This window comes from Thermobia domestica, chromosome 11 (assembly GCF_964235325.1).
Source record: "Thermobia domestica chromosome 11, izTheDome1.hap1.1, whole genome shotgun sequence".
In the NCBI taxonomy this organism is placed as follows: domain Eukaryota; kingdom Metazoa; phylum Arthropoda; class Insecta; order Zygentoma; family Lepismatidae; genus Thermobia; species Thermobia domestica.
The window spans coordinates 141,082,698-141,099,120 of NC_137464.1; the positions used below are offsets into that span (position 1 = coordinate 141,082,698).

The window sequence follows — 16,423 nt, forward strand, 5'->3', positions numbered from 1 at the left end:
TCTAATTTTCAACAAAGATGAGGGTCGGGCCGTGTTTTTTTTTATCGTTTCACTTTGACGAGCCAATGTAGGGAAGGGGAGGGGGAGATATATGTAAAAAAATTAAAATAAATATGACTGCTTTTGCGAGTTCATCACTCTTGAACCACCCGACTGATCTAAATCAAATTTTCAACATACATGAGCTTAGGGGCAGGGATTACTTTAGGCTATTCGCTTTGATAAAGCAACGTACGGGAGGGCGAGAGGGAGAGAAATTTAAAAATGATAAAAAATGACCGATATTAGTGTTGAATCCATAGTTTTCGGGCCCGATGAGACAAACAGTGACACTTCTGATGCTGTTTCAAACCAAGTTCAGCCCTAATAGTTGGGAAGGGGGGTACAATGGAGGAGAGGGGTATAAACATTTAAAAATGATCGAAACTGAGTAACATTAGTTTCGAGTCAATAGTTTTAGGAGTAGCTGAGATTAACAGTGACAATTCTGATTCCGTGTGCCGCAGCACGGGGGAAGGGGAACTATATATAATAATAATCAAAAATGACCAATATTAGTGTTTAATCCATAGTTTTCGGGATCATTCTGATGAATTGTGACATTTTCAATCCGGTTTAAATGCAAAATCAGCTCGGCAACTTGCGGGAAGGGGAGAAAGTGATATATAAAATGATCGATAATGGCCACTATCAGTGTCAAATTTATAGCTTTCTGGGTCGCTTAGATGAACAGTGGTACTTTCGATCCCGTTTAAATTCAAGCTCAACCCCACAACTTGGGGGAGAGGAGGAAGAGATATTTAAAAATAATAGAAAATGACCGATAATTAGTGCTGAATCCACATTTGTGGGGGGTCGCTGAGATGAACAGTGACATTTTCGATGCCATGGCCCGCAACATGGGGGAGGAGGAAATATACATATAAATGACCGAAAATGACCATTATTGGTATCGAATCCATGATTTTTGCGGTCGCCGAGATGATCAATGATCTTTCCGATGCTGTTTAAATCGATGCCATTAAAAACGAAATACTAAACACATGAAATACGGAGTTGTGCTTTTAAATTTTCATTTCAACTTAGCAAAGCGGGTAATATATGCTAGTAATACTAATAAAGCTCAGGTATTGTCCTTTCTCTATTTCAAAACCACCTATTTTTTAAATCTCTTTCCCATAATATCTATTACTGGAGCTATCAGTATATTTTAGTTTTTCGTCCTTATACAACACCAAGGTTATAAAGGAAGGTCCGGAACTTGAACTTAATGTGGGTTCGGAACTTGAATCTGATTGGCCGTTTCCAACCATACTATCTCGCCTCCAGAAAAACTGGATTACAGGGCAGAATCTAAAGCTAGAAATTTCTCTTTTTTGCTAAAAAAAAAAACTAGTTTGCATAGTAGTCAAAGCACATGTTTAGAGGTTTTTCAACGAATCTGTATGAAACGAGACCTGCAAATGACACAGGACTGAAAGTTGAGCTTACACCAGGAGTCGAATCTAGTATCATCCTAAAACAAAAAAAAAATCTTAATGGCTGACTACTTTAATGCTCATAAATCATTCTCATGTAAAAATTTAGGGTGAGCCCTTCCCCCTAGACCCACCATAGATACGGGCCTGTGTGACCCCCCACCCTCGAACACAATTTTCTGGAAGAAAGCCTCTATTCTTCCTTTTGTCTGTCTAGTTTACTGAAAACATGAAAAGCAAACTAGGTCACAGAGCATAGAGTTGGAAATGATTGACATCTTGCATTGCAGACATATTTCGTACCGTTGATGGTTTCGGGAGGTTTTCCAGGAACAAAATTCCCCTCGGAGTTAGATCTCCTATGGTGCTGAATATGAGTTGAGTTGATTTTGTCGTCCCTTTCAGCAACGAGGCTATATGAGATGGGACCTACTGATTAATCGTGAAATCCGTACTACATGAGCTCTCACCGGAATCGAACCCGGGCCTCTCACGCCAAAGGCGCATACGCTAACCACTTAGCCACGAAGAAGCTCGAAGCTCATATTAGAAAAGAAGAAAGCACATTATGGGAATTTCAGTGCAGACAACTAAGTACGACGACTGTTAAATGAATATTTTTCATCTTGAATATATTGTAATAATGGTCAATCTTTTCGAGAATGTCATTAAAAAAAATAACGTTCTCTTTTCTGTAACTTACTCCAGTATACAAGTTAAATATCACACACTGCGCAAAAGAGGGGGAAGGATTACAACGTACGATGGGCTTCGCTTCCTATCCGATGAACAAAACCTTTCTTGTAAAATTCAGCGTTGCAAAGAACCTGTGTGACTGAGTGATAGCTACACATAAATTGACAGAATGAAAGTACTGAAGCTGCTTGAGGCAAAAAAGCAAGCACACCGCAGGCGTGGTGGCTTCTGTGCCTCGTAACATTGTGTTTAAAAAAACAGACAGGTCAGTTGTCAATTTGTAATACAACTGATAACGCTTTTTTTCTTTTATACAAATCATATTGTTGTTTGAAGCCTCTTTATTCCTTACAAAACCAATATAACCAGATTCACGGGAAGAGACAGCGGAAAAATGCCCAAAACAGCAATAACTCGAGAACAAAATGTCGGATCGAAGTCGGAGGAAAGGAAATGTATATTATATTTAGCCATGGCTTCCATTAATGCCCAACTCGATATGGTACAGGAGCAGCACAAAGGTCACCTCAAAGAAATTGAAGAATTATGGGGATATTTTATGAAACGATGACCGAGGCAAGTTAACTACAATTAAATACGATATTTCAACCACGGTTAAAGTTACAAGAACATCATTAAAATTATAAAAAAAGGCAAGATGGAGACATTTGATTGATCTACTTTGTCTCAGTATAGAATTGGCTATCCAGGAAGAACTGAAATTATATGAAGTCCAGAAAGTTTAAATGTTATGCCTTCTAGGCTAATGAAGACAGAGAGATCACGCATGGATATTGCGTAGCGTCTGCGACTTTCGCATAGGAAACCCGGCTCCGATTCGCGGCGGGAGCGCTAGCATTTCGGATCTCACGTTAATCCGTAGCTCCATATCCCATGTAATTTTGCTACCCGAGGGATGCTAAACTGAAATCCGATCCAATAATAAAGAGAGGTAATAGATGAAAGCTAATTTTTGGGAAATAATTCGTGAAATGAGAATGTAGGAGAAAACAGGATAATTCCGAGAAATCTCACGGGTACGATGGTATCCACTACAAGTCTGGGATCGAACGAGGTCCATCCCGCACCAGAAGTAAGCGCTCTATCACTAAGTCACTTGCCCCTACTTTGGAGGAAACACTATTATTCTGACAGATGTATCGATATACTAAATAATGTTTGTGATAAACCAACATACAAGAAGTACAAACGGTCAGAATGTGGGATTCGTGGAGTTTCCTTTGTGAGAAAATGGTAAGTACGTTTCTTTATGTCAGTTATTCTTAACTGGATGCCCGCGTCTCTTAGGGATTGGGGGAGGACACGGTGACTCAGTGGTAAACACTTGTTTCTGGTACGTGGGGCCTCTGGTTCGATCCTCAGCCAAGGAACTTTGTGGTGGACACCATCGTATCGTGTGTGGGTTTTCTGGGGATACTTCAATTTCCTTCCACATTCTCATTCCATCATATCTTCCATCAACATTCACTTGCCTTAATCATTGTCTCCCTTAGCCTAAAGAGCATAATCGTGGTTCGTTAACATGAAATACTTCATTTCATCTTACAGGGGTTGCTTACAGTTTGTCGGTGGGTTACCGTTAGGACAATTTTTTAATAGGTTATATTATTGATACTAATATTTGTAAGAAAGAAGGAGTCTATGAGGCTCATAATTTTGAAAGGCTAAGAACTACAATTGAACGTTGATTGTAAGAAATGCTAAAGGTACGAACTAAATTTGATTTGTGAGTCTTTTAGCATTATTAGTCGTATTATGGACAAAAAATAACTCATATCTATAAACCAAGAAAACTAACAGTGAAATTTGATATTCGACAGTGAAATATAATAATATACAACTTGGATATCAAATTTCGAGGTTAGTTTTCTTGGCTTTGGACATGTTCAACTTACATGTGTTTTCGTGATAGTCCAAACTTTCAACATACGAGTATCAGTCTCCTAGATTTTCGTAAATAACTATGAAGATTATCCTAAATCTAACAACTAAGTACAGATACCGATCACTAAAGTCCATAATTGACTTTTGAGAACATGCTGGCCCTAACTGATATATCACATCACTACCTTTCAATTTCCAAAATTATCACAGATTTCAAAATGGCGGATTTGAAAGTGCCGCCAGAGGTTCGCTATCTACTCTGCCCATTCTTCTTCTGCCAATATGAGAAACTATCACTGTTTGCATTGTCTATCTTTCACTATTATCATGATTCAATAGTTTATTTGATGTATTTCAATAACATAGCATAGCTCTCCTCCCATCAATTTTGACCCCCCTCCGTTTCTTATGGCGTTCAGCTTTTATACCTTTGCACATATACATATTTCCACATCCTGTATCAGTCGCACTAAGTCTCATCCCGCAGCTCGATTCATCCATTTGGACCCTTTACTTGTCAGGCAATTTCTCATTGATTGAAAAACAAGGAAAATAATTCTACAATGACTGACAAGTAACAGTTCTCAAGTGTAACACTCCGATTTTGATAAAATTTGGTAGGTAGATACTACACATAAAATAAACTAATACGTGTATTTTAATTTTCTGCGGTAAAGTTGTTTCAGGGGGCGATAAACCAGACGCAAAATTTTGAGAGTTGACGCCCGAAAGGTAATAATATCAAGTGGACCGAAGTGAATGAAATTGTGCACAGATATTGTAGACATAAAATGAGGGAATACGGGTTTCGTATTTTCCTGGAAAAAACGGTTAGGTGGACCACAGACCCCTCCAAATCTTTGATCACGAAATATCGAAAGTGCTAATAACAGTATGCCAAAGTGCCTACAGAACATGAAGAATTGCAACGAAATATTGTGTAGAGACTTATGCGAAAAATAACTAATGTGTTTTTTTATTTTCTGTGGAAAAACGGTAAAGGGGAAAAGGCCCCCACATAAAATTTGGAAAATTGACGCCCAAAATGCAAAAGCAAGTAGACCGAAGTGAATGAAACTGTGCTCAAATATTGTAGAGGTAAGATGAAGGAATATGTGTTTCGTATTTTCCTGCAAAGAAAAAACTTTTGGGTGGACCGAGGCGTCTGGTGGGGGAAGGAGTGGACAGAAGCGAAATAAATTGTGTGTAGATATTGGATATGTAAAATAAGACCTTTCGTGTTTCACAAGTGTATCCATCCGATTTTTCAAATTTGGAAGATCAACAGTAAGCACAAACAGTATATATATAGTATTTTATAATATTTCGGGAGGCACCTTTAACGCTTACAATGTTTTCGTGATCAAATGTTTGGAGGGCTCCGTGCCCCACCCAACCATCTTTTTTTTCCAGGAAAATACGGAATTCGTATTCCCTTATTTTGTGTGTAAAATATCTGTGCATAATTTCATTCACTTCGGTTCACTTCTTGCCATTCGGGCGTAAACTTTCAAAATTTTGGGTGATAGTTTTGCCCTCTAAAACCGTTTTTCCGCAGAAAATAAAAACCCGTATTCATTTATTTCTTGCGCATTGTCAACACGTAAAGTTTCCCTGCAATTCTTCATGTTCTTTACATATTTCGTGGGGTCCGTGCACAACCCAGCCGTTTTTTTTTATGAAAATACGAAACCCGTACCCTAATTTTACGTCTGCAATATCTGTTCACAATTTACATTCAGTTCGGTTAACTTCAATTTGCCTTTTGGGCGTCAACTTTTAAAATTTTCGGTGCGAGCTTTTGCCCCTAAAACCGTATTTCCGCAGTAAATAAAAAACTCATATTCGTCTATTTTTCGCGTATTGGGCATACACAAACTTTCGTTGCAATTGGTCATGTCCTTTACGCACATCTGACATACTGGTACTAGCACTTTTGATATTTCTTGATCAAAGGTTTGGATGGTTCCGTGCCCCACCCAACCGTTTGTTCCAGGAAAATACGAAACCCGTATTCCTTAATTAGATGTCTGCAATATCTTTTCGCAATTTTATTCACTTCGGTCCACTTCAACTTGCCTTTCAGGCATAAAATTTCAACATTTTGCTCCCGAAAATCGTTTTTCCACAGAATATAAAAACAGAATTGATCAAGGTTTGGAGGGGTCTGTGCACCACCTAACAGTCTTTTCCAGGTAATTACGGAACCCATATACGCACATTTTATGTCTACACTTTGTGTGCAAAATTTCATTCACTTTGGTTCACTACTTATCTTTCGGGCGTAAATTTTCAAAAGTTTGGGGTGGGTTCTCTTGCCCCCTGAAACCGTTTTTCCCAGAAAATAGAAAAAGCCGTAATGCTTTTGTTCGCGTATTGTCTACACGTAAAGTTTCGTTGCGATTTTTCATGTTCTTTACACACATTTGACATAGTGTTACTAGCACTTCTCAAATTTCGTGATCAAAGGTTTGGAAGGGTCCATGCTTCACCCAACATTTTTATCAGGAAAATACGAAACCCGTATCCTCATTTTACGTCTGAATCTCTGTTCGCAATTTAATTGACTTCGGTTCACTTCTTCTTGATTTCCGTGTATCAGCCTTAAAAATTTTGCGTAGGTACTTTTGCCCCCTAAATTCATTCTTCCACAGAACATAAAAACCCGTATTCGTTTATTTTTTGCGTATTGTCCATACAGAAAGCTATATTGCAATTCTTCATGTCGTTACACACATCTCACATACTTTTACCAGGACTTTTGATATTTCGTGATTAAATGATTGGAGGGATCCGTGCCCCACCTAACCGTCTTTTTCAGGTAAATACGAAACTCGTACACCAACATTTTATGTCTACAATATGTGTGCAAAATTTCATTCACTTCGGTTCACTTCTTTTTATCTTTCGGGCGTCAACTTTCAAAAGTTTTTTGTGGGTTCTTTTGCCCCCTGAAACCGTTTTTCCGCAGAAAATCAAAAACCGTATTCCTTTGTTTTTTGTGTATAGTCTATACATAAAGTTTCGTTGCAATTCTTCATGTCCTTTACATACATTTCACATAGTATTACTAGCACACTTCATATTCCGTGATCAAAGGTTCGGAGGGGTCCGTGCCTCACCCAACATTTTTTTTTAAGAAAATACGAAACCGTACCCCATTATAGGTCTGCAATCTCTGTTCACAATTTCATTCACTTCGGTTCACTTCTTCTTGCCTTTCGGGCGTCAGCTTTAAAAATTTTGTGTGGGGACTTTTGCCCCCTAAATTCGTTTTTCCACAGAACATAAAAACCCGTATTCGTTTATTTTTGGCGTATTGTCCATACACAAAGTTTCGTTGCTATTCTTCATGTCCTTTAAACACATTTGACATACTGTTACTATCACTTTCGAAATTTCGTGATCTGAAGTTTGGAGGGGCCCGTGTCCCACCAACCGTCTTTTCCTGGTAAATACGAAACCCGTATACCCACATTTTATGTCTACAATATGTGAGCAAAATTTCATTCTCTTCGGTTCACTTCTTTAATCTTTCGGGCGTTAATTTTCAAAATTTTGGGGTGGGTTCTTTTGCCATCTGAAACCGTTTCTCCGCAGAAAATCAAAAACCGTATTCCTTTGTTTTTTGCGTGTTGTCTATACGTAAAGTTTCTTGGTAATTCTTCATGTCCTTTACACATATTTCACATAGTATTACTAGCACATTTCATATTTCGTGATTAAAGGTTAGCAGGGGTCCGTGCCTCACCCAACATTTTTTTTTTCAAGAAAATTCGAAACCCGTATCCTCATTTTACGTCTGCAATCTCTGTTCACAATTTCATTCACTTTCGTCCACTTCTCCTTGCCTTTCGGGCGTCAGCATTAAGCATTTTGCGTGGGGACTTTTGCCCCCCTAAAATCGTTTTTCCACAGAGCATAAAAACCCGTATTCGTTTACTTTTTGCGTATTGTCCATACAGAAAGCTATGTTGCAATTCTTCATGTCGCTACACACGTCTCACATACTTTTACCAGAACTTTTGATATTTCGTTATTAAATGATTGGAGGGATCCATGCCCCACCTAACCGTCTTTTTCAGGTAAATACGAAACTCGTATACCAACATTTTATATCTACAATATGTGTGCAAAATTTCATTCACTTCGGTTCTCTTCTTTTTATCTTTCGGGCGTCAACTTTCAAAAGTTTGTTGTGGGTTCCTTTGCTCCCTGAAACCGTTTTTCCGCAGAAAATGAAAAACCGTATTCCTTTGTTTTTTGTGTATAGTCTATACATAAAGTTTCGTTGCAATTCTTCATGTCCTTTACATACATTTCACATAGCCCTTTACATACATACACTAGCACATTTCATATTCCGTGATCAAAGGTTTGGAGGGGTCCGTGCCTCACTCAACATTTTTTTTAAGAAAATACGAAACCCGTATCCCCATTTTACGTCTGCTATCTCTGTTCACAATTTCATTCACTTCGGTTTACTTCTCCTTGCCTTTCGGGCGTCAGTTTTAAGCATTTTGTGTGGGGACTTTTGCCCCCTAAAATCGTTTGTCCACAGAACATAAAAACCCGTATTCGTTTATTTTTGGCGTATTGTCCATACACAAAGTTTCGTTGCAATTCTTCATGTCCTTTACACATATTTGACATAGTGTTACAAGCATGTTTCATATTTCGTGATCAAAGGTTTGGAGGGGCTCGTGCCCCACCCAACCTTTTTTTTAGGAAAATACGAAACCCGTATCCTCATTTTACGTCTGCAATATCTGTGCACAATTCATTCGCATGCACTTCGGTTCAGTTGTTCTTGAATTTTCCGTTGTCAACTTTCAAAATATTTAGTGAGGCTTTTATATTAAACCTTCACATTATGTAACTTTTTCTTTTTATGAGATTATTTTTTGTTGCGGAAGAGAGAAATGCTATTCTGTGATATGTGTTTCTTGCCATTCATCTTGTTTGAACTACTTAAGTAAGATCATGTTGTTACTTTTGATATCATCCAACTCCGCCACGATAATAAAATTGTCGTTTTCAATAATTCGTTTTATTCTGTTATTTGCAGTTTGCCACACTGATATATTTGTTACAAAATTGAGGTTTGGTCCAGCGCTTTTCGAATTTGCAACCAACTGAAGCGCCGAGTTTTTTGGGTTGCCTGCTATTGCAGGAAAAGTAGAATTGCAGGTGGTAATGCACTTTTGGAGTCGTGTATACAAGCATAAATGTATAATATTTACGAAATAAAATGTAACTAAAATTTACCTGTTTTTCTTGAATCAAACTTTGAAGTACTGAATCTGGATTTGCCTCAAACAAAGAATTCACGTCGTACCAAGTGCTAATATTTGGCAATTTGCATGCCAATACCTGTGAAGAAAATAAATTCGAATCATGAAAACTTTATTGTTGGAATATTCTATGTAATGAGTTGTACTAGGGACGATGAGTTACATTAAACGTTCTTATAACCGTTAGTCTTATAATTAGAAAGTTAAGCTTCACTCTTGTAAGTACACAGTACATTACTTAATTGTATTCTTATCTAGTGACATGAAACTTCTTGACTTCTAGCTCCATACACAGAACAGATTAATGGAAACTGTCCGTACATGCAGTTCTCTGTAAATGTCTCAAAGTTTCAATAATTTAAACGTTATTAATACGTTTAATGATTCGCCATTACAAACTACTCAAACAACAAATTTCACCCAATGTTAACAATTATGTTTGGTTAACTCCCTGTAACTAAGTTAAAATGTCCCTTGTTTTCATCGGGAAATCCCTATGGGTATTTCAACCTCAATATATGGTCAAAAATTGATCATCCATCACATTTGTCATTTCATATAACTTCGCTACATAAATTATTACTACATTTTTACTCACTGGAACTCCTTTATGCAAGCTGATATGTCCTTCTAGTGTGTTTTATTTTTATCTAAAACATTGAAAGAGGGGCTAAAACATTGAAATATAACATTGAAAGAGGGGCTTATATTTGATATACGGCCCTTTTGCAGTATCACTGGGTTTGAACCTCTTCAATAAAAAGCAGTCCTTTATTATACTTGGTAATAGAGAGATATACGCTGATCTGTTAAGTCCAAAGTTCTCGTATCTCCACCGAAAAATTTATAACTAAAAGTGAATTACTAACTAAAGAGACTGGCCTCAATTTTATTTTTAGTGTCTCTCAGCATAGAAGAAATTTCAACAGTCAACTCAAATTCTAAGGTACGTTTCGTTCTTGGTTTCGTTAAATTCAATATTTATCGATTGAAGTCAGGCATGCTAGGAACAACTCCAATTTGTCAGTATAACATGACAGTCACAAACTAATTATCAGTGTGAAGGTTAACTGCACTTTACTTTCATTCGTTAATTTTTTAATTCTTACGTTTCCTACCTGTTTACGAAATCCGTTCCTACGGATAGCAACAATGTTTAAAAGTTCCTACGTTCACGATCATGCCCACACAGTTGACGATGCTATATCACCCGCGTGGAAACACGACACAAGTGCATTACGGGTTCGGTTGCCTACTAGAATTTCCTATTGCTATAGAATTTTCTGATGATTTCACATACTCCCGTTATTATCTATATCTTTATATACCATAGGAACGAAAAAAGACATTATCCTTTACCTCATCACTCAAGAAACGTCTGAACTCTTAGAAATGAATTTCTGAACATACCTAGCCCATCCTTAAGCCTTTGGGATTCAACTTTTATTAAAATGAGTATCCTAACGGCCACTAACGACCAAGAAAGGATAACCAGAATAGTTATTAATGGTGTTTTCCTGGATTTTCCGCATTCACATCAGGGAAATAATGGGATGGTACCTAGCATAGGTCCCAGGCCGTTTCCTTCCTTCCCCAATGATTTCTTCCTCCCATTTCTTGGATAGTGTGATCGGCAAGGGACGTCACTTGTCGGGTTACATGACGGACTACATGGCCATAGATACCGAAAGTCTTGAAATCTGATTCTTAGATCTTAATACAGTCAACTCAGTCATACTCTAACTGATTCCAACACAGCACGAGCAAAAGGGTATATTGGCCTTAGTCTGGTCAATGAACATAATTTTGGCGTGACACTCGGCCGGAAAGTTTACAACACTTCAACATACAGCCATCATAATGTGGTTTCTTTCTGACTGACAATTCCTAGTACATGGCTTCAAAGGGTGGAAGCACCTGAGAAACTAAAGCACAACCCTAAACATTTGAATTTATGGAATCTTATCCAAGTCTACAACGTGCACGAATCGACAACAAGATTGGAGAAAGCTACTTTCGTTCCATTGAACGAAGTCCATTTACGGGCGCACAAGCGCTCGAGGATACGTGTGAACAGCAAAGGAAAGGATATCAGAACTTACTAAAGCCGGAAATCAAGAGACAGGCTAGCAATGTAGAAGTAGTAAGTGCGTCACCCTGTCTCACTTTGGACTCTGACCCCGACATTTGTGACGTCATAGGTCAAAGGTCAATGCCCTTGGCCCAGGGTCAATGACCTAGAGGTACTTAGGACCACCCCTTCTAAATTTTGGCAGGGGTACATAGGACCACCCCCCTTAAATTTTGGAAATTGCCAAATCTAAAAATTTGGTGTGCTAGCCTAGGACCATAGTATGTACCTCTATCAGTATTAAGGGTCTATGTCGTTCCCTTTCATGGGTAAAAAATTGCCAAAAATTCAAATTTCGGAGGTTTTTGACCAAATTTATCGCCTTTGATGAGGTGTTATTATACTATATGGTTATATGGGCGTACACAGGGGTTCATTACCTTTCATAAGACATGGGTATATTAATGCACCCCTTGAAAAATTTGGGAGGAGTGCCTTGGCCCACCCCTTTAGTTTCGGAAATTGTCCAATTTAAACATTTGGTGTAATAGTACATAACCCTAGTAGGTATCACTATAAATTTGGGTGGTCCACCTCGTTGCCTTTCATGGGTACAAAATTGCGAAATTTTAGTACAACCACGTGTTTGGTTTTTGGCCCCATCTTATCCCCGTTGATGAGGTTCTATTACCTTATAAGGTTATACCCTTTAAAAATTTGGGAGGGGTACCTTGGCCCACCCCTTCAATTTTAGAAATTGCCAAATTTAAACATTTGGTATTATAGTATAGGGCTTAATATGTATTATGATAAATTTCGATGGTCCACATCGTTCCCTTTTAGGGGTACCAAATTGTCCAAATATAAACGTAAGCAATACGTAGTACCACGTGTTTGGTTTTGACCTAAGTAATCCCCTTTGATGAGGTCCTATTACCCTATATGTTTATATGGGCGTATACAAGAGTCTATTACCTTTCATAAGACATGAGTATATTAATACACCCTGGAGGGTACCATGGCCCACCCCTTAAATTTTGGAAATTGCCAAATTTATACATTTGCTGTAATAGTATAGGACCCTAATATAGATCACTATAAGTTTGGATGGTCCAGCTCGTTCCCTTTTAGGCGTACAAAATTGCCAAAATATAAACGCAAGCAATACGTTGTACCACGTGTTTTGTTTTTGACCTAAGTTATCCCCTTTGATGAGGTCCCATTACCTTATATGATTACAGGGGTCCATTTCCTATCATAAGACATGAGTATATTGATGCACCCTTTTTAAAATTTGGCAGGGGGTCCACCCCTTCAATTTTTGAAAATTGTAAAATTTAAGCATAGTACAGGACCTCAATATGTATCATGATAAATTTCGATGGTCCTTTCATGCGTACAAAATAGTACAACCACGTGTTCGGTTATTGACTCAATTTATTCTCTTTGATAAGGTTATAAGGTATGGACGGGTATCCCCTTTCAATTTGGTAGGATCCTTAGGGTGTAGTACGGTCACGTGATCGATGATCTGTTTTGATACGCGACGGGTCCCTGGTCAATGTTCTCTAGGAATTAGGTGGAAACTTTGTCCAGGGTTCTCGTGTCATATCGCACAGTTCTTTAGGAGAATCTGATAACGTTGTATGTATCATATTGATGGAATGAACAATAAAAACACGTAGATAAGCATAAATTGTATTTTATTCATTTTTCTGGTTTCTTCTTTTTCTTTCTTATTGACAATGTTTGCATATTAAGCTGGGTTTCTTCATTAGACCTCCTCCTCTTCTTGATTGTGCTGATTTGTTTCCATGTTTCGCAGCATAGCACCGCTTTGCAAAGCTTCGTATTGTGAATTCTGTAACAGAACGAGGAAAAAAGATGATTAGTATAGAAATAGGTGATGACAAAACAAATACACTCTCAATGATAAATAAGATAAAATTACCTGGAATGTATATTGTAGTAGTCTACGATCATTAACCGTGGGTACTGTTGTGAATTGTGTGTGTGGTGTGAAGTGTTGAATTTGACGCAGAGATTTTCCTTGGGCTTTACAGCACAAATACAAATAAGCACAATAGCCACATACGGAAGAACCAAGACTTTGCATTTGGCTATTATTATATTTATAGTACATACAATGAAATTTTAAGAATGCAACATGTTGTGGTACATAAGGAGGAAGGCCATAGCTGTCAAAATATTCTCCAACACCGCGATTATCAATATTAATTGCAATCCAATGGCTTCCCAATTTTGTGGTTGGATCTGTATTTACAATGATTGCCAGAGGAAGAGAAATCCGCGAGGGCAACTCATCGCTTGCAAATACCCCGGTAAAGTGATTGTTGAATAATGGACTACCGTTTAAAGCACTAGCTAGTTGCAATGTATTCAACATCGTGCATGGAAATGATACATAACGTATACGTACCTTGTAATTAAAAGTCCAGGATAATGTTGCGCTGGTGGTCGATCTCTAGGAGTGAGGAAAACTCCCCATACACAATACAGTTTGCAGGTGCTGCTAATTTCTCTTGGAAATGAACTTCCAATCGGATTACTCCATGTCGTTGTAAATTCCAATAGTGACAATCTTCAGCAGAAGAATCGGGAGTTAGGTCAAATACAAACAGTGTAAATCCATTCTTGTAGTCGGCTCTTGAAATTGTATTTCCAGTATTGGTGAAATGTATGCCAGAGCCTGAGAACAATGTGTGGTACGATGAAATGTAGAGATTTTCTTCAAAGCTGGGTTGCAATGCAATGTAAGGAAATTAATGTTTAAATGTTGAAATTCAAACGGATTGCTGGTAATAGTTCCACTGGATGCTTCATTCGATGTAAATCCTACAATAATACGATTTGGCAATGCTCCCATAAACAGGTTATCAATAGTTTTGGATTGTATATCCTTTGGGATGGTAAATGATTTCATTTGAACCCTTGTCAGAGGATACTTTGCCAGTGTAGATTGTAAAATTTTATTGTGTGGCAATTTGACACTAGGGCAAATCGGACTTTTTTCACCTGCAACGATGCATCTAGAATATTGATTTTTGCATTGACACCACTTTCACTGGCAATGAGACAAAAGTTTGGTTTTGCAGGAATAAGTTTCACACGTAATTCCACTCCATGAATTAAAAATTTATCTTGATTAAAAATGTCACAATGAAGATGTCCAATCATATCGAATTTCATACTTTGTTTTGTCAGTTCATAGCGTTGTTGAAATCCTTTGTTCTCCCTGGTGGTTGCGTTCATATGACAAGCCGTATCTTGAAACCACATTGCTGTCTGTAAATGTGTATTTTTAGCTCAATCACTATAATTGTGCAGTTTTTCCAGGTACGAACGATATGGATGATTATGTGATGGAAATGAAATTAGTTTATTGTTCAAGTAGATTTGTACTTCACTAAACATAGCATTTAGAAAATCATTGACAGGTGCAATTGCTTTATCCGTTTCGGTGAAGGAGGAACCATCTGGTTTCACAATTTGTGCTTGGATGTACAATAAGGTTTGTGGCAAATCAATATATTCATCACTGCTACCACTCACTACAAATTCTATTGGTGAATTTTCAGCTATTGAACTAATTGATTTGTAGCCAATAATACGATTGTTCAGAACACTGGTTTGCGTGGGTAACGTTGAAAAATTGTCCAATTCACTTTTTACACATTCACAGGATTGATGGTGCAAGAAAGCCATCGTTGAATTAATCAAAAATATCTGGTGACGATGCCATTGATCTCTTCTTCTTCTTCTTCTTATGTGATAATTTACGTCTCTTCGTAGGATTGATGGTCTTGTTGATCGTTGGAAGGTCAACCTCAAACTGAGAGCAGTCATTTCATTTTCGTTTATGATATCCACTTTCCAGCATAGTTTTCAACTTATTTTTAGCTTTTTCTTGTAAATTTGATTTTGCTTCTTGCATACGTGGATGAAACGATTCTTCCAGCGGTTGATTCGAGATCACAACATCATTAATCATATTGGCACCTGATTTTAATAATTCTTTTCCCACAGTTTTAGCTCCTTGCTTCACAAGTGATAACACTGAACGAAATAAAGCACCAAGGAGACTTCCAATGCCATGTCCTGCTTGATAGGGACTTCCCACACAGATGTTGCCGATACCGGACAACGCTTGTTTTTGGTAGTATTGCAAATACGGATCAGTCATGATGACGACGACGGAACTGTACTTTTGTACACACCGTACCAAAGGTGAATGGCATACGATGACCTGTGCTATCCCTTATATCGATTTGTATTTGCTCAAAATTCATTTTCTCCACCGGAACATAAAGTGCAGGATTAAAGATTTGTACTGCATGACTTCCAAAAGTATGATTCACAGGATCCATGTTGACAATTCGTAGCTAGGGTACCATTGTACCTCCAACAATGACAAATTCAATAATGTCACAATAGACGTGCATTTGTGATGGTAAGCCTAATCGTACATAAGGTGTATATTGTCGCTTTTGCATATCTTTTAAATCGCTTTTCGGTTCAAACCCAAGCATTAAACTAACACTTGGTGAGAATTGTACAGAAGTATGGATTTCCTTAGTGGGATGTCTTATGAGCCATATATTATTAGTTGCGTCATGAGATATAAATAAATTGGTTTCTTTATGATGTATATTAATTGCACGAATAAGATCCCTTATATTGTTATAATAGCGTACAGGGATCGTTACAAACTTCCACGGTTCCTGACCATTACTACTTGATGATTTGTAATATATTTTATTGTTTTTACTGTTAATGTTCAGCAAATAATGTGGATAATAAATCTCTACAATAGCCACATCCCGTTTCTGGCGAAACTCTACACGTCGTTGTAATTTCGTAATATATTAAGTCAATGTATTTTCTGGAAAATAATCCATGGAACTATTACTGGGAAGTGTAACGTAAAAATCTTGATCAGGTTCCATTCTTCTTCTTCT

At 37.7% G+C, this 16,423-nt stretch overlaps 1 protein-coding gene across 5 annotated transcripts in view; it reads right to left on the reverse strand.

Annotated features, from left to right (window-relative positions):
* Nucleotides 1-16,423, reverse strand: part of Sptz (zinc finger FYVE-type containing 26 spastizin) — a gene marked incomplete in the record, with an annotated part of 1,794,825 nt that overhangs the window by 646,284 nt on the left and 1,132,118 nt on the right. For all 5 annotated transcript variants that reach the window (XM_081731160.1, XM_081731159.1, XM_081731161.1 and 2 more), the window contains 1 exon segment: nucleotides 9,348-9,452. In XM_081731160.1, coding sequence (XP_081587286.1) covers nucleotides 9,348-9,452 — 105 coding nt within the window.